General features: G+C 39.1%; 2 protein-coding genes across 5 annotated transcripts in view; both read left to right on the top strand.

The window, feature by feature from the left end:
* The window catches only part of LOC108112541, a 42,298-nt gene that overhangs the window by 4,715 nt on the left and 11,072 nt on the right, over positions 1-26,511 (top strand). For 2 of the 4 annotated variants that reach the window (XM_017222475.1, XM_017222473.1), the window contains exons 2-4: positions 5,804-6,522; positions 19,418-19,622; positions 23,197-23,268. In XM_017222475.1, the coding sequence (XP_017077964.1) occupies positions 6,488-6,522; positions 19,418-19,622; positions 23,197-23,268 (312 nt within the window). In that variant the 5' untranslated portion in view covers positions 5,804-6,487. The remainder of the gene's footprint in view (positions 1-5,803; positions 6,523-19,417; positions 19,623-23,196; positions 23,269-26,511) is intronic. The other 2 variants (XM_017222476.1, XM_017222474.1) reach the window with 1 other exon arrangement.
* Positions 23,585-24,606, top strand: LOC108112547. The gene has a single exon (XM_017222483.2). The coding sequence runs from the start codon at positions 24,004-24,006 to the stop codon at positions 24,568-24,570; it is 567 nt and encodes a 188-aa protein (XP_017077972.1). The 5' UTR covers positions 23,585-24,003; the 3' UTR covers positions 24,571-24,606.

The raw sequence follows: 26,511 nt of genomic DNA, 5'->3' as shown, positions 1-26,511 counted from the left end.
TTGGCATAGTTTCTGCTGACTGTTAATAAAAACGCAGAGGCTCAAGATAAAGCCAGAGGGAGATTTACAACATCGGGGTCAGTGGGTGGGTGGGTGTGTTTTGTACTTGCTAACCAGCCAGGAAGCGCGGAAAAATGTTTGCCTAGCATAAATGTGTTTACATTTTCCACACGACGGTTTTACAATTGAGACTTTGGCTTAGACTAGAGCAATTTTCCATCAATTGATTGGGCTCGACAGGCCAGAGATAGTGTAGAGATATATAATATATATATACCAACATTGCTTTGCAAAGCTATAAATCTATGGGGAACAGCGGTGGGTTTTCCGACTGTAGATAGCAGGGTTCGATAGACTCATAAAATGGAAGCGAGGAGGATACCAAGTGCTTTTCCTGAATGGGAAATAACACAAATTTGTCTAGAAAATATAGGTGATTGTGAAAGGTTGACAAAAAAGATAGGAAAAGCTTTTATTTGTAAGATTTGATGGGGAAAAGTTGGTAAGAAGAATGAATTTTCCATGTAATGTTATGTTTCCATGTAAAAAACTGATTTTAACTTAAGGAATAACCAATAAAAAATCATAATTAAATGAATTAAAGGTTAAGAAGTCATAGAAGAAGTTAAGGCATATTGATAAGCATTTCCATAAGCGATTTAACTTCAATCTAGTCTGCAAAACTAAAACTGAGTTACTTTTAAAAAGCAAACAAGACTGGCAAATAAAAATTACTATAAAAGCTTTGCTATAACAGCATAAAATCAATTTTTATTATCTGTTGATTAAAGATAAAATCCGTATTTAACCTCTTAAGCATCTTTACTAATTAAACATCATTTTGAAAGCATTGCCATCGGTAATACCAATCTAATCCGAAGAAGATTGGCAAATACAGCATTTTAATTGGATTCTCTGGGTAGTTTTTAGCACATTCGAGTTGCCAGTTTCACAGTTTCCCATTTCCCGTTGGCGAGGAACACACCTGTATGGGCTGCCCTTACACCTGTCATCGAGAGGATTTCCGTAGTTGTTTTTGCACCGCCGCACCCCCCGCCTGCTGGCACTTCAATAAAAGTTGAAATTGAGCTGAAGCCATGTAAAAAAAAAAAAAAGACCAAACGAAGGTAACAATTCCCCGATCGAAGTTTTATGGGTTAAATGTGAACTTTTATTGGCATTTATTATGGGTAAGGCACTTGAAAGGGTGGCAAGGGGAGGTAAGCGAATAGTTTACTTGTCAGTTTGGCAGGGAAATGTAAATTTGATTGCATTTCACTCGATTAACCATCAAACTGCTGTGAAAAAACAAACAAACAGAAGTGGCAGGGAGGGAACTTGGATATTTACACAGCCATTTTTCCCTCTAATTGGACATAAAACGGAGGAAAAAAATAGGAAATGGAAATAAAATTTAGTTTCAAAAATGCTGACAACTTGAAAACACACGAAAGTATCTACGCATCTGTGGGATACAAATTTTATATCTCAAAGAGCGCTAGAGAAAGAGAGAAGGAGAGCGAGAGGAGGAAATATATTTTTGGGTGGTCGCGGTCATGTACATAGCCATAAAACATATTTTTCACAGATTTATGATTTGTTTATTTTGCGCTCTCATTTCGATATGTTTTTTTGTTGCTTTTTTTGCTGCGAGTGAGGCTGTGAGGTAGCCAACTTGGCGACACATTCCCTGACAGCAAAATGAAAAAAAATAAAAGGAAAATATAAATGAAAAGCAGGGCTGTTCGAGATACTTTTGCTTATTGGCATAAATGGAGTTGTGCGTGCCTTTGGCGAGTCGCTGAGTCTGCGGATCCGTCGGGCTTATGTTTAATTATAAATCCCGTTACTCGAGATATTGCTGCAAAAAAGGGGCAAAAAGGGGGTTCTAAAGGGAGGCAGAAAGGAGTTTTTCGTAATGCAGCTGCTGCTTCGTTTATGGGCAGCCAAGCAACTCGAACCGAACTCAGCCAGCCAGTCAGCCAGCCAGCCAGCCAGCCAGCTAGTCATATTCCCCATCAGCGACTCGTCATCGACGGCATCAGTTGGCTCCTCTGGATCCCCCCCTTCCATGCCACCCCTCCCCAACCCCCTTAGATTTTGAGCAACCAACCAACGACGTGCCCAAATTGCATTTGCATTCGAGTTATGTGCGCTAATTTCACGTTATGAAATTTTTATTTCGCACATTTGCTCGTCGCAGTTTTCTTGCCTCGTTTTTCATCTGCCAATGGAAAAAGCTAAAAAAAAGAAAGAAAACATAAGATTCTGCCTCAGCTAAATTGGGCAAAAACTTTGTATGTTTGCGTTTCATGAAGTCTTCTTTGGTTTGATTTTTGAGAGATATTTAGAGGGACTGATGGAAGTGCTTGTTTTATTAGTTTACTAACTAAAAAGTCTCAGTATCTCGACGTTATTAAGAAACAAGTTCTTGAATGAATAATTAAAATAGATAAAATCTTTTTTTGGTTAATATTTTTCACAATATTAGGGCATTATAATCTGAAAATCAATCTTTCTACCTCTGAAAGTTAAGAGCTCTCTTGAATGGTGAAGAAAATGGATTATTATTATACCTAACAAAACTAGGACAGATAAGTTTGCCTCCTTAAAAACACCTAAAGATTTCCATAAGTTAACTTAACCCATAAAAAGCCACTTAAGAAAATGAATTTCCCCCCTTTTGAAAAGTAATTGATAAAGGCCTTTTCCTTGTGCCTAACTTAATCCACCGCCTGCCTTAGCCTAAACTAAACTTAAATCAATTAAGAAATCATCTCCATTACCTTAGCTTTGGGTCAACAAAAGGCGCTCTGGCGAATTCCTTAGCCAGTTGAGCTGGGATTGTTCTCTAATCTGGAGAGATAGTGGCATGTGGGTGACACTTTGTTGCAGCTCTAACCCCTCCTACTGCAGCCAAGTTACTCCTCCCCTCGAAATGTGAGCAACTCTTTGTTGTTCAATCTGTGGGCGTTGAGTCTTGGATTTCACTTGCTGAAGAGTGCAAAGTAATCAGTAAACGAGGGCAGTTGGAGGAGTATATAAGTATATATATGTATCTAGATATAGTAGAAGAGAGCAGAATGAAGAGAGGGGTGTAGACAATGCACCGCCAGGCAGCCACTTGTAGACCTCGAGTGTTGGTAAAAAGCGTTTTGTATCTGTCGGATACAATGGGCCATAAATCAGAAGAGTTCCACTTGCCGGCGATATTGCACTATTTTCGAGCTTCAGATACATTTCGATATTTAGAATGGCTGAATGGCTGGCTGGCTAGTTTAGAATGGATTCAGATTCAGAGTCAGAGTCAGTTTCGTATTCGTATATAGACTCCCATCCAGAAGCAGTGTTTTGCGGTGGTAATTGCACGCTCGCTGAGGCGTATCGTATGCGGCAGGTTTCCGTTTGTTCATTCAGGGGAAAATGGGAAAAAGCGGGAAGCCGGGAAAGCACCGGCGCTGGTGCAAGGGAAAAGCGTAAAAAAGGGGGAACGACCCGAAATAGCGGCACAGTAAAATGCGGAACATCAAGCATAACAAGGGCGACACTGAAAACTAATTTGGAGTATTTTTTCGTTGAATTTGTAACAAAAAGTTCTAAAAACATATGAAGTTTATAAATTTCATATTACTTATCCTATTAGCACATCAAATTTAACATTGTTTGTATCTAATTTAAAGATATCTTTGTGAGATATTTTCTGTGCATCCCTAAGATATCATTAAAAGGTGTTTTTTGATCTTCTTATTGCCCTTCCAAGTCAATATTCCTCTAATATTTGTCCCATAAAGCATAAAAAATCTTATCGAAAAGATATTATATATATATGTCACACTCTCATACCACAAAAGGCATAATTAAGACACGAACCCATGACCAAATCGGGTAGCATTTTCTCTCTGTGTGGGTACAGGAACAGGAGGGGAATAAGGCATAGTTCGTACGTGTTGCAATCTCCAATAGATACAGTATATACAGTACGTAGATGCACACTCTCAGATACAAAATACAGATACAAAAAATACAAATGCGTGAGAAGCTTGAAGTTGTTGCGTTTTGCTGTTTTCACGCTCTCGCTGGCAAGTTGGTTGAAAAAACGAAGAAAAACCAAAAGGAAAATCGTATGAAAACACTGGAAAATACAGAGAAAAAAACATGTTCTTTGTCATGGCTGGGTAAGTGTGTGTAGATGCAGCTCCATCTGTTGCCGCTTCTGTGCTAGCAACTCTACGTATGTGAGCCAAGTGCAGGGCCGAAACTGTAACCAAATACGCCATTAGCACCGTAAAGGGGGGTGACCGAAAAGACCAGAGAGAGGGCCATAATTACATCTGCATCCGTTCTGGCCAACAACAAAAAAAAAGAGAAAAGGATGGGGGTCACACACAGATTGAGGCCATGATTGATGTTCCCCGTTCTGTTCTGGCAGAGATCGCACGGCCGGCTTATCAGTGGGTCTCCATCCGAAATGCCAGACATTCCCATTCCCATACTGCTCCTCCACCAGTGGTCTGTTCTTCTGCAAAATATTCCCCTCTCGCTTCCATCAAAAAATTTACAAACCATAAATCTTCACTTCTGCGGGCCTTTTGGTCTACTAAATGCCTTCACACGGTAACAGTTGTTTAGCCAGCCAAATGGCTTAAGGAAGTCGAGCACGGCTTTTAATTGCAAATCTCGTTAGGCCTGAAACATCATTAAAACTTGGCCAGAATCTTCTCTGCTCATTAATAAGTATTAATTGCTACAGGTATTTGCATCTAAGTGTTTGCTAATGGAATATCTATGGTCGTTGAAAACATGACAAGATGAATACAAATGAACTTTAATAGTTTGAAAGATAATAATTACATACTACAAGGTGTGCTTACAGATCTGCCTTTTTATTCTAAGGAAAATCTGATGAAATCGTAAGAGAAAAACTGTACGTTAGCTTCGTTCTGTTTTCTGAATAAATTATACTATTTTACTTAAAATTGAACCAATATTTATAGTCTTTGTAAAACAGTTTGGTCATTTTGTTTAACTAAACTTAAGTTGGCATGATTTTTACTCTTATTATCAGATTAGTTTGATTAACTTAAACATAATTTCTACTATAGGGCGGCCCACGAAAGACTTGCGTTTTAAAATCGCTATGAATATATCAATATTTTTTAATTTTCTTTGAGTATAAGCCGCAAACCTTTTACTAAATATCTGACACATTGACAATAACATTCGAATGTCAAAGTCAAAATTATAGATAAGTCAAAAAGCAAACGTTACATGGGCCACCCTGTATTTTTACCAGATATAATATTTGTTTGACTAGCTTAAACATAATTTTAACTATTTCTAACCATAATAAGATCCCTCATTTATCAATATTTTTTAAAATAGTTTAGACTGATTCTAACTACAAATTCCGCTAGTAAATGAAAACCTGACCCTGCCATAGCTCATATACCACCCTTAATAAGCCCACATAACATCTTTTTAAAGATCTTTTTTCCCCAACTTTTCATACCATATCCAATAGCTATAGTAAATCACAAATTTTTCTGCCCTTCAAGAGTTACGAAATTTCTGCTGATGCTGTAACTTGTCATAAGCCGAGACCCTAAAATCCGATTCGTTGCGACTTGTTTGGAGGCAAATGCCTCGAATTTGTCACTCGACACGTCAATTATATAAAACGCTTAAGGCTGCCCCCCTTTCCGAACCAATTTTCCCTCTTTTTCTCTTTCAAATTTGTTGATATAAATGAACTGAAAATATATATGAAACTAATGTGTGAATTTCTCTACTTTTCTCATTGCAGCTCTATGAAAAGAAAAATAGAAAATAAACTTCAATGAGATTCGTCAACGTGAAGGCAAAGTGAATGAAAATATTTTGGTGCATTGAAAGTGTTTTTCTTGTGCGTTGGGAAATGCTGCAAGCTGAGGATTATTGATGCCGTCGAATTAGGAATTACGAATTACGAATTACGGATTGCACAATCCGTCCGAATATAAGATATATATATAAATCTCCGGCGAAACAGTTGCAGCTGGCTACTTTGGCTAATTGATTTTCATTTCGGTTTCTGTTTTTCCCATTTGTTTGTTAGCTGGTTTTTTGTTGTTTGTTTGTTTGTTCGCCTCTTGCAATGAGGCGTCCGAAAGCTGCCAATCACAACAACTACAACTCCAATAACAACTCGCCAAATGAACAAAAACAAGCTAAAAAACAACAACAAGTACAAGTACATGAAGTGAAGCTGCGCGACAATTGCGTTTGCGCTTTTTTGCTGTTTTTTTAATTAATTTTAAGTGTCGCCGCCGTATTCTGTTGCCCTTTTTTTTCTGTTAACTCGTCGGGGAGTGCGAGGAAGATAGCGTCGTTGGAGCGTCGAAGCGTTTGGGGCACGTGAACCTTCCGGAAATCGGCAATTTAATTTACAATACAACATTAGTACGGACATAAAAGCGGATAAAGGCGAGCAGCCCAAGGAGAACCCAAAATGTTCGCGGGAATAAGGAAGCGCCTGGCACGCAAGTAAGTCACCAGCAAACCGTTAATACACTAGGGAAATTTATAGGGATTTTTTTTTGGGAAATTAGGGAAATTCTGAGAGCTGATTATTGAACAGTAATTCCAAGGGAACATTTTAAAAGAAATGATTTTTAATGGGATTTACTTTAAAATATATTTTTTATTGCTTAGATTAAAGGTAAAAGAAATGTTTATTTTTAATGAAATCCCTAAAAATGTTTGTAAAGTTTCCAAAGTGCCAGAAATAACAATTGAAAAATGAAAAAAAACTAATCTAACAAGAATTTTCTTAATTTTATAGGATGAATGTTATGTAATATTAACGAACTTTTCATACAATGAATATACTTTTAGTAAAATTCATTAAATTTTTTAAAATGAATGAATTTTCTCCTCAAATAAATACTTTTCTTCCATAAAATTGATAATATTTTTCTATAAAATAAATAAATTATTTATAAAATGAAGAAATAAAATAAAATACTTTAAATACTTTTTCCAAACAGAATAATTTTTTATAAAATAAAAAATATTTTCCATAAAATGAATGAACGTTTTCATACAATAAATTATAAAAATTAATGAAGTTTTCATAAAATTAATCAACTTTCCATAACAATTATGTAGTCTCATAATGACTGAACTTTTTTCTAAAATGAATAAATCATCCATAAAATAAATATATTTTTTCTTAAATTAATAAATTGAAGTTTTCCTAAAATGAATGAACATTTTCTTAAAATTAATAAATTCTTTAAAAAATGAATAAATGATGTTTTTCAAATTTAAAAAAAGAGTTACAAGTTAGTTATAATATTGTCTTTCAAATACAAATTCATTAATAAATCTTAGACCACCACTTTCCTCTCAGTGCAGGCCACCCCCTTTTGACCCCCCTCGGAGGGCAGGCGATTATGTCCAGCAGCTTTTATGTGTTTCCTTCTACTTAATCAATGCTGTCCTTCTTGGTCGTCCTTCGATGGCAACTGCCTCTGCGTCCTTTGCCATGCCCCAATTCCTTCGTTAATGACTTTCGCGATAAAGGTCATTGGTCGAGGGTAGAGTTCGTGAGGGGCGGAGAAGCTTTTCAATTTGCAAAATCGCTGACAAAAAATGGGAGAGTGAAAGACAAACGCAATCTGAAAAAATTGAAAAAAAAAACGAGAACCTTGCAATGGGAAAACTTTTGTATAATTAATTTCTGGCGACTTACAGTACACCCCCCTTCTACGCCTCTCCATTTTCCGAAGGCCAAGATCCATGATTTTGCGACTTATCGATGAAGTAGTCATCAGTCATCGTCATCATTATTATTATAATGATTTTGTTCCTTTTTTTTATTTTTCTTTTGCGCTAAATGAGCCAATTAGTTTAAAATCTTTATTATTAGCTGATTGCTGTGAGATGGCTGGCATTTTGGACCGGTTTCCATTTTGGCCATAAGCGAAAATTGAATTATGCTGCGATGCGATTTTCGATTCGAATTTCGAGTTTGCCTCGCGGGCCATTACCTCTCCAAAAATTAGCAGTCAGCGCAATCAAAAAGCCATCTGCTGAATGATTTTCGTGGGAAAAGCAATCGCGATGTGAAAACAAACGAAAGTTTACGCCGAACTATTGAAGTTTTTCTGCATAGATAATGGAAAAGTCGGGAAGTACAAGAGGGGTAAGAAGTAGAGGGGGTGATTTAACTTTGTTCTTAGATTGATTTAGTCTTGGCTATCAGAAAAAGATTAAAACCCTAGAAGATTATCATGATTAGGCCTCGTTTTTTGGCTTAAATAGACTAAAATTAAGTTAAGATAAGGGAAACCCTCTAGATTAAGTGGCTGACTAACCAAATAAACTTAGTTTTTGACCTTAACTTTAGTTAATTATCAAGTACATTCAAACATTTACCTTTTATCTGTGACATATATCCCTTAAAGTAGGTAAAACTGCTTCCATCAGAGAAAGAGAACACTAACCCTCACTGTGGTGGCCTCTATTTACCAGTCATGATGTGCTAATTATTACAGAAAAGTGCAGTCGAATGCCTTTTAGCACTTAACACCAGTGACACGCCCCCAGATGATGATAACTAATGCCCCAAACACATCAGGCACCCATGAACCCAGGTGCTAAAAACACCTGTGCAAATAGAAACCCAAAAGCCCAAAGCACCTTGTAGGTGGAACTCTCATCAGGCATTTACATACTATGTAAGGGGTATATATATATTTTTTGGTTATATATATTCAGAGAGAGAGAGGGAGGGGGGTTAATTTTCGAAGCTTGGCCTGAAACCTTTAAGATCTTTGTGTTATTTGGTGGGCGGAGGAGGGGTACAGAGCCCACACACGTTTAGAAACGCCTTTGGGGGCTTTTCCTACTTCCATTTTCTTTTTTTTGTTCCTCTCCACTAACACGGCAATCAAGCGCGACTAAAGCTAAAAATAATTACACAAAAGACATAACACACTTTATTAAGCACTAAACATTTGATGTGCTGGGATGTGGGCTCTGAGAGGCGGATGAAGGCAAGTGCAGCTGCATAAAGAACACTCCAAGAAATAAAAAACACATTTGAATTTGAGATTAAAGGATGGGACTTAAGAGGGGGTTATTTTGGGAGGTTTAAAAGGGGGTATTAAAAGTGTTTTGTTCTTAAAATGAGATTAAGACGTTGATTTTCTGAGGGGATTTTTTCATGTGCTTGTTTTTTATTATGGAAATTTATTTGATAGGCTGCTGGTTGATTTTATTTTTAGTACTTTTAACTGATAAAACAAACTAAAAGTATGAAAAGTTCTTTAAAAACTTTACTGCAATGCTCTGTAAATTTTAAATTGCTTTATTAAAGTGTGAAAAATGATAATGTATAAAGTTTTACAGACATTTATTCCGACTTTCTTACTATTTCATCTTAACTTTACCTTAAACCTTATTACTTAGACTCCAACTTTTAAGCCTGCAAATATAACAACTCCTTTTTTCTCTCTCTGTAACTCTAAACACACGCATATGATGAATTCTCACGAACGTAAAAACTAAAGTCATTGGCTATGTGCCTGGGTGTGAGGGTCTAAGAGACGGTGGAACATTATAGAGTTTCTTAAAACTTACAGAAACTGGCTTCCTAATTATGATTGATACGGGAAGAACCTAGATACATACCCATACATACATACATATATACAACCCACCACAAACAACAACAACAACAACAAAGCGTGATATATCCGCCGGCAGTTTCTTCATTCGTTCTCAATTTCCAACTCATTTCGCCCTGTTTTTCCCATTGTTTTCCGCCTTTTACATACATCAGATGTATCTTTTTTTTTGACGCTGCGCATGTGCTTGGTTTTTATGGGTTAAAGGAAATGTGTTGCAACAAAGCGTGCGGCAGTGGGAACTTACAGTTATGTAGGCTATATAGTAAGACCTCCAACCCAACCGCTCTTATTTCCCAGCTTAGATTACACTCACACATAGACTTACTTACAAACAAAGAAAAACATATAAAATGGAAATTAAACCAAGGCAAAACTTCAGGGCTGGCATTTGGCAATTAGCGGAAATCCAAAACTCAAACTTTTTCGTAATGATAAAACAATTTACACAGAGGGTTTACCCAGCTGTTACTAAAATCTATGAATGATTTCAGGGACTTTGAGTTTATTTTGTCAAGTGAAAGGAGATCGAATGATAGGCCACATACTGGCACACCCCCCCATGGAAGCTTTTAGTTTGCAACCCTCTGGTTATAAATGCGCCATTAGCACTAACAAACGCATCTCAAAAACTCCACTTGGCCGTAAAAATCCCTCCTCTTTCTAGTCAAAAGAAAAAAAATAGAGAAGGAAAAACACCCACCATTCATTGCACACACAATGGAAAATGCCATTTTATGCATTTCAAGTGCGTCGTCTGCCTCCACTATCCACTGCCATTTCCCTCTCTATATATGTACATTTCTTACTATAAGTTGGAGAATTATACTTAGGTACTTTATATATGAGTGTTCCCTGTTTCTGATGGCCATCCCGCACTTCGTCTGTCACAGAAACTGAAGTGTCAATTCCATCATAAGCCAAAGTGGTCCACATATCGCATAACGCATCTCACATCATCCTCATCGACATCTTGAAAAGGGGCCACAGACTGGCTAAAGAGAAGAAAAATGATTGAACAATTTCACAATAACAAAAATGAAATGCGAGAAGAAAGCAAAAGAAAATTACAATTGCAGTGGGATATGGTTGACATTTGTTAGAGTTCACAATGAAATTTGGATACTCTTACCCCTAAAAAATATGAAAATTTATAGAGCTTTTGGGCAGGAAGAGATTTGTGGAATACTAACTATGAAGTCAGATTCATTCTTGATTATACTTGATGGTTTTTATGGTATCAAGAAGGTATTTAAAGATATATAAATCAATTTTCAAACAAGAATATAAAATTATAAGATACCTTATTAAGAATTTTTAGGATACTTTCATCTCTGTATTCTTACCTTACCGATTTGAAGTTAAGCTTTTATATTATTCCTATTAACATATTTATTAATCATTTAAAATCCATAAAAATTCAGCTTGCTACCACTTCCCCTTCAAAACGATTGTCATCACGTTTATATTTAACAATTACTTTGCTTTTAGAGATTATACTATACTATACTATACTATAAACCCAAACGATAATCAATATACTACCTCTAATTTACATAACAACACGTTTTGCATCATAAGCTTGTTTGATTTTATACTATTAATCCGCCACCTTGGCATCTATATTTTGCTATAAATCAAAACCTAATAGCTCAGCTTAAAGTTCAGTTCGCCAAACTGACTTTGAGGTATTAGTTTAACCTTTTGCCAAACTATAGCTAAATTAAACCAAAACATTACTTGGGTTTGGCCTTGAATTAGTAAAAAGATTAATAATTGCAATTAGTTAGGTGAAAAATAACTTCATATTGCAAAAATCCCCAAGAAATACTCTTCCTTAGCATCGATCATTTTCGAGAGGGGAGGCTTAAAGGCGTTGTACCTTTACCCCAGTGAAATTAATAAAAATATCTGAGAGAGAGATATTCCCCTCTTCGGAATGCATTTTGACAGCAAACATGCCGCCGAGGAAGATATAGCGACAGATCTCCAGTCTTGGCGGCATTTTCTTTTTGGGTGCGACAACTCTGGCGTCGGGCGGGATAATGATGAATACCTTTTTAATGAGCGGCTGACACATGCAGATGCAATGGAGATGTCAGCCAGCGATTTATCATCTGGGAAGTAGAGGGGGGCTGGTATAGAGGGTGTAGGAACTGGAACCGCCTGAAACCATTCCTCGAATGCGTGGAATGACCCTAACCTACCCCATCTCAATCCGCTTGATTGCCAACTATTGTGCGTTCAATTCCGTTATTGGGCCTTAACATGCAGAGTTCACTGGCTTGGAAAAGTCAATGCTAGGAAGTAAGCACGCAGGCAGTGAGAAAAAACTAGTACTTAATCATATAGGGAAAACTAAGGAAAGATATAAAATGATAAATACTGAAAACTAAGACTTAACTTGGTTAAAAATTTCTTATAAAAAAGTATATTTAGGTATAAATTTCGCTCTTCTATCCCCCCATTTCTCTCTCTGCACTGATGTCTACATGTGTATACATCTAATGAAATATTCCCGTGCATAGTTTCCGTATTTGCCACTGCTCCCCAGCCATTTTCCAGCTGACCGTACTTGCTTTCTAATTAAAAGTTCGCCCTTAACGTTCGCTTTAAACGCAAGTCAGTTTTTTGGGTTTGGTCGTTGGTTGTTGTTTTTGGGGTGAGGCTGCCCCAAATGAACCCCCAACCCAACCCGACCTGGGATTTTACAACCAACTAGGTGCTATTGTTGTTGTTGGCCAACGAAAATGTTTGTTGATAAATAGAATTTATATATGCTGGCTATGTGTGTATATGTGTGTGTTTATGGCCTGGCATTCGTTATAGATGTGCTCGTTTTTGGCCAAAAAAGGGGACGCGCTTGGAGGCGACAGGTGGCCCAAAGGCAAAAGGTGCGTTATCTGGCCAACGAAACAGCGGATATGGCCTATTGAGCCAGTGTTTATGGGTCATTAGGTATACGTGGAATAGCGCCGCGAGCCAAACAATTCGGCAATATCAGTTGGGGTCTACTTCTTATTTGGCAATTAACATGCCATTGTCCTTGAGCAGGGAGAGTGAAAGGGAGAGCGAGAGTGAGAGCGAGAACGATACCGATCGCTTCCGCTAGGCCAAGTGCCAATCAAAAATCTGCATGCAAAACAGCCGAGAGTTGAGGAGCGGCTTCGGTTAAAGCGTGGCATGCAAATAACTTTCTAAACCGACGGCTGCACCTTGACGGCTTCCTTTTAGGAGGCACCCCAGACGTGGCACTGAGGGAAAAATATTGACAAGTTTCTTAATTAAGCGGGAGCCTAGGGAAAGGGGTTATCAATTGTGAAAGTAAAGTAAAGATTTACTTAAAAGAATGAAGTGTAAAAGTAATAGCTCTAAATTATGGTGATTAAAAGTGAATTGGCAATCAAATTGGGGATTTACTTAAATGATTAAATTAAGCTTAAAGGCTTTGCTGTTTAGATTTGTAATTTGTAAACCAAATAACTAGGTAAAATATGCAAATTAAACGTTTTTTTATGATAATAAGTAATTAAGAGGTTTAATTAACGTTTAATAGATGGTTTTTAACTAGTTTCTAAAAGGCAGTAAAAGTGTTACGTATTAAGGCAATATGATTAATAGCTTGGGAAGCTTAAACTGCTTAGTTAAGAGTAGGAAAAACTTGTATTTATAAAGTATTTATTAAGATTAAGCTAATATAAATCATTTCAAATAATGAGTTAACCATATTTTAAGTGGGTTTATTATAATCCAACATTCAACTAGGAATGAGTATTAAAGGGATAAAAAGGAGTACTTTATAGGCCTCAATGCTTAGTTAAGTTGTAAACTCAAATCCCCGAAAAACTCCCATATTCTCCAAGTGCCTTAAGAGAAATGCAAATGCAATGGCCACCATCGGCTCGCGCCTGTCAATCACCGGACAGAGGACCCAGGTGTTTGTCCAGGTAAGCAGTAAGTGTCCACTTGACTTCCGTTTCGTGTTGGCTGCTCCTTGCTCCCTGCTCCCTCCGAAAGAAACGTGACACACGCCGTCCTCAGAATGGCTTTAGCTTAAATCTATTGCATTTGGCAGTATTATTTACATGGCAGACATTCGGCCTGGCCCTTGTTTATATTTGCATAAATATTTACAAAAAGAGCAGCAGATGGGTGTAAGTATATATATATTGTGGCTTTTTGGCGCCTCTTTGCGAAGAGGTAGTAGTAGTAGGTAGGTAGTACTTACGGATTAGGGACTTAACTTGACTTCATTGCGATCTCATTTCGATCCGGCAAACATGGCACTCAATTATGTCGTCGTAATTTCCTGTTCGGCACAATTATATGATGCTTATCGCCAGCCAGACAGCTCGCCTCTTAGCCATATTCGGCTTGGCTCATATGAAGCGTGTATAATAAATCTCCAACTCGACTTGTCGTCAAATTATGCAAATTTCCAGTATGTGGGCTGAGTATCAGTTGGGGATCAGAAAGAGAGTCAATCAGAGAGGAGGGAGTAGGGGGATCTACCTCCAGATGTGGGTCATCAACGTATCGATAACATCACATGAAAGAGGGTGTTGAAATGAGAAGGGCCAACTACTCGCATTTCTCATCACGCCCACGCATTTTTGGAGCAGAGTCTGGGAAACAATGGCATAACTACTTAGCTGGGCCTAAAGCCCACTGCACACAGATGAGATGCACAGATGCAGATGCATCCACTTTTGGCCTCTTGTTTGACTTTGCCTAACACTTTGTGCCATACTTTTTCAAACTGACAAAATACACATTCACAATGGGCTTTGGGAATGGGAAGAGGGATAGTGATGGCGGGGGTATGGACTTTTAGAGATTTTAAAGCTTAAAAAGCTAAACTATTATAGCTAGAACTTCTGTGGCCAAATATTAGATAGAATTATAAGAGTTTTTATCTCTCAATTAAAGCACAAAGTCATACTACTTTCTCTGCCTTTAGTTTAATATCTTTTTGTATCTCTCAACTAAGATCTTCTTCCGCTTAAGTAACCACCTTTTAAACCACTTTCTGACGTGAAAATATCTACAGATGACACCCCTGAATTAAGACCTCATTCTAGAGTAAACCTACAGCCAGAAAAGAGGGACAGCCAGACACGCCTATTTGGGCTGCGCTGTTGGATTTGGATTTGTTTTTGAACTCTGCGAAATGGGTTACATGCGAGGCGAAGACGAGGGCCCTTTGGCGAGTAAACAAAGTGCAAGTGTGAGGGAGAGAGAGAGTGTGGGAGTGAGAGCTCTGTATGCAATGTGCAGCGAAGCATAAAGTGCACTAAGCGCGGATTTATAACGGAAGCTTAGCTTTAGCGAGCGAACGCCAGCTATTTCATGAATAAATTAACACAAGAACATATGTATGCATAAGTGGCTGTATGTAACGGTGAAGCTATACAGAACAGACACGCCCCCCAGGCACAATTGTTCTGTTCTAGCAACTGTATATATGTGTATGTACTTGCCATATAAGGCCGTGAGATACAACAGCAACGATTAAAATCGATCTTGAGGCCCATAAATTATGCAATTCAACAAACCGAAAACTTCACAGCGCCAGAACAAACAGTAGTGGACTCTCTAAAGTTGCAAAGTTGCACGATGCTAGAACTTGAGATCGTTGCTAGAGACTAGATTACTGAGCTATAAAGTAAGGAGTGGGAAGGCTCTTTGAAATCTTAAGTTTTGAAAAGTTTTTATACCTTAATGCTTGAAAGCTTTTGAGTCGTATATACAACATTCCATTATTGGAAAATCATAAGTGGTTTCTCTTTCTAAAATTTCATTTTGGAAAACTTCAGTACTTTTAGCATATAAGAAATGTAGACCTATTTTTGAAAAATGTTGTGGAAGAAATTATTATCAAAAGTGTTCTGTTTTGCTTAATGTTTGGAAACTAAACTCCAAACTTTACCAAAAGCGTTCAAAAATTCAGATAGAGAAACTTCCATACTACAAAATTGTCTTTAAAATGAAAGAATATTATCAAAAATAATTTTAAAAGACTTTAATAAGAGGAAAAATATACTTAATCTGAACTCTTTTTGTTTAATACTTGCTTATGAGTTTAAGCCTTAAACCTATGACTTTTTCCAAACTCAAGAAATGTTTCTGATTAACAATCTTCTAGTTATAAACTTCCATTTTCCCCTTATAGAAGCTTCACTGCTAGTAAGACCCAAAGTGGAGGAGGCTGCAACTTCATCTGCGTGTGGCCAGTGTGTGTTTCTGAATCTGAATCTAAATCTGACTCTGTTTCAGTTATGGTTTCTTTTAGTTTTTACCAACCAACCCACGCCCATGTCAGTTGGGCACCCACAAGCGTAGAGCTCTGGCAGTTGGACATTCGGACAGCTGGACAGTTGGGCAGTTGGGCGGTTCATCTTTAACTTCGATTTTCAATATTCATGACAGGAATGGGGGCGGCGGAGAGTGTTCCAACAGAGAGAGAGATAGAGAGAGAGAGGGTAGAGAGGGGAGCCATGTTCGAATGGCAGTCGAAAATTATGGCAATTACTGCAGAGTACTGTAAATTATTTGCTCTGGCGACCTCATTGTCAGCACACAGAGGAAAAGCCGGTGGAAAATTCATAACAGCATGTGTGCAAATATTCCCACATGCACTTTGCAGTTGCTGTTTAATAATTCGGTGTGTTTAATGCAAATTGAGCGTTTAGCAGACGTCAGTAGGCAGAGCTAAATGATCAACCAAATAGTTCCATGACTCGAATACTAAACGTGGCTAAAAATAATGAATTTTAAACACTTTTAGATTATGGTGATTGGTTTTTAAAAATAGTTTAAACTTGTTTTTCTATGAGTTTTAAAATAAAAGATGGATGGTGTATATACGAAATATAAAGATTGCTTTTAATATTAATCTAATTTAATGCTAAAAGCAAGATTAGTTTGTGTGCATTTTGATTTCTTTCAAAACTAATCAAATTCAATGCCAAAAACCTTATAATTTTCTTATAAAACCCACTAAATCCCCTTTTATTTCCTTTGTGATTAAGTACTTGGAATGATATTAACCAAAAAGAGTAACCCATCAGTGGGCCACTCATCAGCAAGGAATCCGCTTGAGCTCCATTCCGCGTTCTTATCTCGGACATTCCGAGACCACACCACATTATGCCCATTGGCTTATCGGCGTGAGCAGCCCTCAATTACACTCTGTTCGCATAATTATGCCCCTCAAATCGCTCTCAAAAGACGAGGCACGAGAACAAAATAAATCGGAATGAGAAGTAAGCGCCTTATGCGGCTTATTTGTAGGTCGTATAAAAGCGGACTTGCCCCCAACTTGTGCCTCATTTTATACACTTTTTATACGCATTTTGTGCAATATTTATTTTTATGCCAACTGCAATGGCCGAGTGATAAGCGCTGGACACTCCGGATGAGTCTGGCTTTGGGTAGCTACTATACAGATATATGTATATACTATATATATAGGGAGAAAAGGAAGCAGACGAGAGCAGCGACAGCGGAAATTTATGGTCGTCGCATAAAACGCATAATCAGTAAACGAATGTGCCACAAAGGCACAAAAAGCGAGAAGAACAACCAGAGGGGAGTTGAGGGTTTGGGGGCTTAACCGAATGACCGATGGATAGGAAATCGACAAAGCTATAGCTATAGTATATATATACTGGAATAATTCCCCCCTTCGGAGCTATCAGAAACACATTCGACTGGAAAGCGCCTCGATAGAAATGCAAATTCAAGCAAAACTTGTGCGTAACTTATGGCTCCCGTATTCGTGCACTGGAAGAAACTGGGAGAATATTCAAATTCAGAATATATATGTTTAAAAACTTTATATATAAGTTTGGGTATAACCACTTATAAGCTTTTAATTTACAATAATGTATCTTATTTTAACACAAAATTAGTTTTATAGCTTGGAAAATCTATAATTTATCTTTGCTGCTAAGTTTTTCTCTCACTTCATTTTATGCACACATAAGTTGGATGAGTCAGTGCTAAATTGGTCCGCCTAAAGTGCAACGTTTGCACTCTGCACCTTGCCGCCTGCGGCACTATTTCACTGTCAATTGATTGGTTGATGGGATGGATGGAATCGTGGAAGAGTGCCACATCGGGTGGCGGCAATACGCGGGGCAACGTTAATTAAAGCCCTGTAATGTCATTAGCTGGCCTTTTGACTTGCCCCCCCGACGGTCTCTCGCTAATTAGGTTTGCATCTAACGCAGATGCAGGATGATTTCTCGATGGATGGGTGACGCACTTGCACGCGAGGCAATGAGATACTTGGCGTCTCACTTAATTACCGACTGCCAATGGCCAGCTTGATAACAGTTAAATTGATTTTGATTGCTTTATTCGATGCCTATAAATCAAAGACGAATGGAAATTCTATGAGGCACGTGGGCAGCGGAATACTGGAAAAGCGATATGGACACCGATATGCTGGATCTGGGATATATATATATATATATATATCTATCTGTAGTGGCCACTGCCCACTTGTCCGATGTCAACGTCAAACACGAAACGAAACATTTTGTGCGATTAGCTTGTAAGATTGTTTGTGGCTCTTTTTTTGGTTTTTTGTCTTGGCCATTTATTCAACTGCAACTCGATAGTTAGAGTGTGTAAAACTGGATTGCAGCTGGACCGGGCTAAGAGCTAAAAGGGGTGGGGGCTAAGAGGAGGGCCAGAAGCTGGCTTAGATGTGAACGTAGACAAGCTGGCAAGCCAAAAGCATTTTGGCCTCATGGTGATTTTGGTTTGCTTATTTTTTTTGTTTTTTGGCCTGTGTGTGCTTGCCCACTCGAATGCCTCCGAGTGGCAATTTTATCGAATTATTTGCACTTAGCTGCAAATTCAATTGGAAATAACGAGCGACTTTTCGTTGTTAGCACTGGGATATAGAGGATACTACTCTATATATATATATATATATGGTTACAAATATCTTAGTAGCCTTAAGGCTAGCAGCAGGTGATCCCATGCACTTTGCACACTCTGAGTTTCCAACACAATTGATATCTCTGTCGCAGTCTATTTGGGTCGTGTCAGAAATGGCCCCAAGGTGGTAACCCCCATCAATTGGAAGTGTACAGTGAACATGGGTTAAGTAACTTATATTTTGCAGGTTTTCTGATGGTTAATTTACTAGGAAATGTTATATTTTATCAGCCAGTGAACTAACTTAACTTAACCAAAAACAGGATATAACAGCTACTAAGTTTGAAAACATAAAATCAAATTATATATATTATAGTTTATTCTATGATTAGTTACCCATTTGTTTACAACTTAACTATAGAGAATTATTTAATAACATTTTGTAATACAAGTTTAACAATATTTACTGTAAAACAAAGCTGATTGACTTTCCTTTAAGCAAACATAAATTTCTCTCTGTGCATTTACTAAGAGCAACTATCAGTTAAGATCACTTTATGAGCTGTCACTATAAAGTTTCGCTTAGCCTATATTTACTATACTTGCTGTGGTATACATTTTAGCATTGTGCAACAATTTTTTCTTTCGGACTTTGCCGATAAGCAATGTGGAAAACGGCAAATATTTTGACACTTCTTTATGGGGCAATCTAAGGAAAATGCCAGCTATGCCAAGGCGATATGGTAACCACTTTGGAATTAATAATTACTGGCTTTTTGGTAGTCCTAAGACTATAAGTTAAGAACCAAAACTAAACAGAAACTAATCGAGATTTTAACTTCTTAAACTTTCAGGCAAAATGAAAAAGATTGCGATGAGGATGACAAGGAGGATGTGCTGGACATTATGCCGCCGCCACCGAACTATATACAGATCTCCCAGGGCAGGATACAGTTGGTGCATCAGCCAAGGACACCCGTGGAATCAGAGGCAGGAACTCTCTCCCTAGAGCGGCATGGTGGAGGAGGCTCCATCTCCGGCTCCGGCGGCTGTGATAAGGTGAGATCTCTTTTCTTTTCTCTTTTCTTTTTGGGATACCATAATTAACCCCAAGCTCTTGGTATTTGGCATTGTAACTCCCAGCTTTTGGTTTTTGACTTGAGAAAGAGCACGTAGCGCTTAGACCCATCCAATTACAGACAATCAAATCATAGCCCCCGTATATAGCTATATTACTACCTTCGCCATCGACTAACCTTCGGCTCTGGTATTTTGTGAATGGTTAACCCAATTTTCTACATCAAAAAATACAGAAAAAAAAAATGGAAAATCAGCAGGGGAAAGCAATAAAAGAGCAGCTCGCGCTTTCCATTGTGTGGCGTGTGGAGAATTTTCCCAAAGTGTGCGGCATGCAAACGAGACTCTCGGCGAGGCAAACACCTTTGAACCTTCGGCTTTTCAGTTTAAGTTTGAGCCACTTGAACTCGTTAACGTGCCATTTGAGACACATCACACAGCGGCGTTCCCGAGATTGATGAAGGACTTTTCGTTTGGGTTGCTGGCTAAATGACCTCTTGACATGCGAATCTCCGGAATCCCCCGGGTCACGTTAACCATCTACCCCTTCTGCCTGACTGACTGCATTTATCCAGCAATCATTATCCACCAATTTCCCTACAATTTCTTTCCAAATTTCTCGGCCTAATTGATCGCGTATAAATGTTGACAATTACCCTGGCTTTGCTTAGCCTTTCCCATGGTTCGCTTGGATGCTAGATGGTGTGCTCCCATATGTTCCCTCCAATGGAGGAGCATTCTCGGTGCTGCTCACGTTTCGACTTCCGTGACGTTTTAATAGCACTAAGTATGGCGCATGCGCGGCCTCTGTAGTTGATTTATGGTAGTTACTGGCTATGGATGTGCCTGGATGGTCCATAAGCAACTGCAAATGAGCCGGGCCAGCTGGAGGAACGTGGTAACTGCTCCATGTAAATGGCAGTTGACGCGGTAATGCTTCCCAGAATCCAACTGGCTAGGCAGAAGTCACGGCTAAAGCTAATTGAACCCACGAATCCGCTCCAGAGGCTGCGTGTTTCGATTACCAAAGATTTAAGGCAAAAGGCACAGCCGCAATAGTTCCAGCTGGCCAGGCATAGACACCCACCCACTCGCGGCAAATTTGCCAAATGGCATCTCGATTATTTGTGCACACACAATGGAGCTGATGCACTGCATCCATGGCTGTCATCAGAACCCAGTCACGTTCTCTCCCCATAAGTTGGCTGCCGTGCTTTTGATGTTGCTGCTGCTGTTGCGCTGCTGTTGCTGTTGCAACTGTGCAGTTTCGCACTGGCGACGAGTGATTGAGGAGAGTTCAACGAACTGCCAGCTATTTATTTGCTGTGTTTGCCCAGACGGATCCCTCTGCTCCTCTGGACTCTGCAGCTTCTGGGCTCTGGCTCTGATTCTACTAAGAGTCTCCGATTCTCTGACACTGCTGCACATGCGCACAGTCTCTCTGCCAGCTGGAATAGAAGTCTATGGGCTGGCATTGTTGTCGCCGTCTCCATTTCATTGCCTGCATTAGCATATGGATATGTGTTCGAGTATACCTACTGAGGCTATATTTGTTTACACAGGAAAAAAGTCTCCAACTCAGAAGTTGTAGAAATCGAGGGGAAAAAAGGTGAAGTTTTGCTTAATGAAGGAAGTATGTAGGTTAACTTAAATTTCTATGAATCTGTTAGGGCTTCTTATTAATGGCTTAAAATAAGCTATATAACATATTTCAAACTTGGGAAATACTATTAAAATTATACTCTCTAAATTTCGATGCCAATAATCACTAGGAATCAACCATCAACTATCAAAAAGCAAACCATCTTCACTTAAACCCACTTTTCTCTCTGTATAAGTCACTGCTCCACCTCGAGACTGGCTAATTTCCTGCCACAAATCATGGCATTCATTCTCGCTTAGTTGGCCAACTCTTTTGGCCATTCATAATCACGCTCGGATCGTAATCTTTATAAATTCTCTCTCGTTACGGCAGAACAACAAAAATCAATTTATCTATTGCGCAAAAACTCAAAAAAAAAAAAATAAGAAAAAAAACGAGCTGAAAAAAAAAACAACTCCAAGCTTCAAAAGACAACACAACCCATTTTCCTTAAGCAATAAAAATTATTTTTACAACTTCCACAACTAATATTAAGTGTTTAACAAAACAGAAAGCAGCTACAGGAAAAAAACGAAAAAAGCAAACTGGTGTTTTACGAGCGGCGGCGTCACATTAGTTTTAGTTTTTTTTTTTTTTTTGTCTTTTTTCATGTTGTCTGTTGTAGCCAAATAACATTTGTTGGCCATTTTTAGGCAGGGGAAAACTTGGAAATTGCCATTTCCATTTCCTGCCCACGCCTCCGCCTCCTGATGACTCCCTGTCATGAGTATATAGTATATATATGTAGTATATAGTCCACCACTAAGTAGCTGATCTCTTAGGTGGCTTTTTCTGTTCGATTTCAAGTTGAAAACTCGACTTCATGTGCCACGGTTCTTCTGTGGCATGTCAGCCTTGCTCTCTCGGTGAATTATTGGCCATGCACACCTGCAACTTGCCTACCTGCAACAGCAATCCCCTCTCTCCCCCCATTTAAACCCCCTTTTTGGCCCAACTTTTCAAACTGCCCGAGACCTTCTCCTCATCGCGTGCGGATTAAGTTGATACTTATTGTGTTTTTCATTTCATTTTTTTTCAGTTTGGTTTTTGGTTTGGTTTGAATGTGGCAATGTTGCATTCACTCGGAAAATCGGGATTGTGCCCAAAAGAGTTCAATGATTTGCTTTTTACACCTCGAATCTGTTTTCTGTTTTCGTTGCTGTGACAAGATCGTAAATTAATTTCAATTGCTTTTCCTTTTTTCTACCCCCACCAACAAGCTGTTATAATTGTTTTTCTCGCTTTTCTGCTGGGAGTGTTGTCATTGGAAATTATAGCAGGGAAAAGTTTATGGCACTTAGTAATAGGAGGTGATGTATTATAGACTTCTCGGTTGTATGTTAACTTTATAGTTTGTAATTAGTGGTGGCTAAGTTGTTAAGTTAAAAAGTTAATGAAGGTCAAGTTGTGATTTTGACCTGAAATAATGAAGAAAATTGAATCTTAAAAATAACAACCTTTAAGCATAAACATATTGATGATAAGATGTGACCCTAAGAAAGTAGTGGCTTTGAGAAAACAGCTTTAAGAAACATAAGTCTAAGGATTCCCTGCATAAACTTAAGCATTTTATAACTTAAATCTTGTATCTTTCCTTTAACTATATATAACTATCATTAAAGCCTAGTATTAAATGCTTTTGGGCAGCACTGAAAACGCTTTAAAACTACAAAAAAAAACACCCCCACACCCACATTAGAAAACTCCATTGGTTCACTGGCCATATATATGTACTATATAGCATACACGGAAAATTCAAGAACAAAAGACACACCCATGCACATTTTTCGGCTAGCTTTAAATTTTCATTTATCGGGATTTTAGACATTTTTAGCAATTTTAGCCATTCTAGATTTTAGCCTTCTTGTGCTGCTTCCTCAGTTTTTGGTTTTTTCTGTTTTGTTGTTCTTGCAGGATGTGTTGTTGGAGAAGCGGATGATTGAAGTTGAAGGCGCTCTGCTGCGTTTGCAGGAGCAGTTCCAGAAAGTGAGTACTACTCCTACGGAAATGTATCTATCCATTCATCCTGTGTACATAGCCTCATCTAGAAGTTCATATACCCCTGCCTCCTTGCAAAGTTGAGATGTTATTACCCAGTGTCCCGGACATTGCTCTCGAAATGAACTTTGAATTTGATGTCGCCGGAGTTTGGGTTTTTCGGACCCCGTTCCCGGTCCCAAAGCATTTTAATTTCCTGTGCGGTCAGCGTGTGAGAGAGATTTTGTTACGGAGCAGGGGTCTTCCGGGGTGGGGGCTGTGTTCCAATGGGTCTAGATGGACATGGACATGGAGGTCATTAATCGTGTTCAGTCGTTTGCGCTCAGTGCGGTTTATGCGGTCTGTGGGGCGGGCCAACAAGGTCGCCTGCCTGGACGGGCAATTAAAAGTTACAAGCTTAAATTACATGCATATATGGTACCAACATCAAATTAACCAACAGGAGGGGGGTAGAAAGATAGGACTATAGGAAAAACTCCACTTTAATGGTGGGAAATGGGGAATAAACTTCAGTTTTTCATTCTTTAAAAAACTTTAAATCATGTCTCTCGTACAAAGTTGCCTTCGACTATTTGGTCAAGACCACATTGAGATTTCCTTAGTAGGACTTAGTTTTTCGTCAAGCAACGTTCTAAATTTTTAGGTTTTAATATTTGGACAAAATAACTAATCTTCCAAATCGTGATATATAAGTCGATAAAGTCGAAAGAAAGCCAAAACAAAATGCTTAGGGCTCTGACCAATCTGCTGCTGATTGCATCCAGCATGTATGCCATGTACTCATTGACTCCGGCGGAGCATCCTTACGCCTATACGGCGGCATCATTTAGCCTGGTCCATGGACTGCTGGGACTGGTGCGCTCCTATATCGAGGAGCCTGAGGAGTGTGGACGCGATTTTATGATCTCATCCAGCATACTGGAGGTAATCCTTTTACCATTGGCTAATGTCGAGTTCTACTTATTATCCGATAAATCGGATGTGGCGCTGGTGCATGGCCTGTCGTTGATACCACTGTTCTATGATATGATTTGCAAGATCGGCGATGACTGGGACAGTTCCACCGAGACGCTCAAGGATCTTGCTCTGCTGGGCAACGTTGGTTCCACCGCTTATCTGGCAGTCAATGATGGAATTCCTATCTACGGAGGAGTGGCTGCTACTGCCTTGATGGCCAGATATGGTGCTGCTCTAGTGGATAGTTTCAAGCAGGGCCTTGGCGCCTCAATAGGCAACCTGGGACATGCTGGTATCGTGGCCCTTATGACCTACGCACTCGTCGAGGGTTAGGTGTAGATTTCTTATTAAAAAAGGAATTCACTAAAACTGAAATGGCTTTGTTCTTAATCAAACGTTAATTCTAGTAGAATTAGAAAGTTCTAAGGAAAATCTAACAAATAATAAAGGGAAGGGCAGTCCCAGTTAAGAAAACTTCCATGCAAATTGGCCAACATAAACTCGCCTGAAAATTGCGTCTTAGAGAAAACTAAGAATAGGAAATTCCGACTGTTTATTACCTTCGACGCACTCGATCAAAGTCCTCTCAATGGCAAATCACAATCTAAACTGTCATCGGAATGGACGGAGGATGAGGATGAGGATGAGGCTGCCCCTTGTCGGCCGAAAAGAAAGTTTAATGGCCGGAACTTTCCGGCGGAAGGAGCTCGGCTTGGCATACGCATTTCCGGCTTTAGGTAATTGAATTTGATAACAAAAAAGAAGTAGAGCCCCGAAAACGAGTTAACTGCTCGGAGTTTATGGTGTGAAAAGGAGCAGCGTGTGGCCGCCTCAGTGGCTTTCGTTGCCATCCATTCCACGCCCACACCCATTCTTTACTTTTTTTCTTCTTTCTTTTTGGCCAATGATTTCCGCAGCCAAATGGCCAACCGCCGCCTGCTGTTCCTGATTTTCACAGGAAGCGGCGGAGACAAAACGCGTTGAGAGGAAAAGTGGAAAAGTGCTTTCTGCTCTGCCCTGCTTTGGTCTACTGTGTTTTTGGCTCGTTCTGGCCATTGCCTGATTTTCTATGCTTTTGGCAGGCGGCCCAGCTTCCAAGCCAGCCAAATTTACGAGTGTGGCAGTGGCAGTTGCCCCCGAACTCCCATTCTCTGCCTTATCATCTTGCCAGGCTGCAAGCATGGTCCGTGCATGGGAATCCGATTATTGCACTGGGAGAAAAGAGTAGTTTGAAAGTAGTTAGGCTTGAGAAGGTTTTTAATAAGGAGAGGATGTAGTTAGTGAGGAAACCCATTTAAAAGTTAAGATTTGAAACTTTAATTAAAGAAAACTTCTTTGATTATTTCTAACCCCATATTTCTCCCAGTGCATGGGCATATGCGGATGTTGTTCCTTTATTTTACTTTTCTTTTGCACCACAAGGAGTTTGTTGGCCGTGGTGTGAGGAAGTGGGCGGAGTGGATACATGAGCTACCGTTGCCGCTGTCCCAACTTCCAGCTCCTTTGGCAATATTTCTGCACTTTATCTGTCTGTAAATAACGATTAACTATGCTCGCTGCTCCCTCGGCTGCTTTTGCTTTGCCTTTGCTTTGGCATTTGCTTTGGTTTTTGCTTTTGCTTTTACTTCTGCTTTTGGCACTGTCCTTCGTTTTCACTTAGTCAAAGTCTCCCCTTGTGTATGGGTGTGTGTGTGAGTGTGTGTGTGTACTTTATTGTTATTGGCATATCAGTGGCTCAGAGGAAATGGGAAGAGAGTGCAGTGAGAGAAAAAGTGGAGAAGAAGAGAAGAAAGAAGAATGGGAATGATTTTTATTTACAGTTTGAAACAGCAGCCAGCATATTCGAGCATTCTTTCTCTTCTTTGACCACAAAAAGTACTCTCTATTCTTTTTTCTTTAGTGTAGGAAAGAGAGGGAGTTGGCAATCCATTGACAAGTCGGGCCACCAAAAGTGTGAATGTTGCAGAATTCTTCTTCTTTTTTTTTCGGCTCCCCAGGCTAAAAGTGAGTGCGGAACGAAGGCGGGTGGGTAGTGGGTTAAAGGCGGTCTTAGACAGCTTGTTGGCCATGTGGCATGCAATAAATGGCACGATTCAATGAATATCCATCTTCCGATTCGGCATGCTATCCCCATAATCATCAGTATACTCGCTACCAATTCCATTCCAACCAGACCCCCACTTTCATCATCATTCTCATCTGTTTCTTATTTGGTCGTAAGGCGAATGAATGTGTGGGCCTACTTTAGTGTAATTGATTCCCAGGCCAAGAACT

The sequence above is a fragment of the Drosophila eugracilis genome, unplaced genomic scaffold, assembly GCF_018153835.1.
Source record: "Drosophila eugracilis isolate 14026-0451.02 unplaced genomic scaffold, ASM1815383v1 contig_90, whole genome shotgun sequence".
Classification (NCBI taxonomy): Eukaryota; Metazoa; Arthropoda; class Insecta; order Diptera; family Drosophilidae; genus Drosophila; species Drosophila eugracilis.
Note: the sequence above shows the minus strand (reverse complement) of the source record. Positions and strands in the feature narration are given on the sequence as shown.

Excerpts from the sequence above, each read along its gene's own strand:
- LOC108112547 (XM_017222483.2), top strand. The coding sequence starts at position 24,004 with ATGCTTAGGGCTCTGACCAATCTGCTGCTGATTGCATCCAGCATGTAT.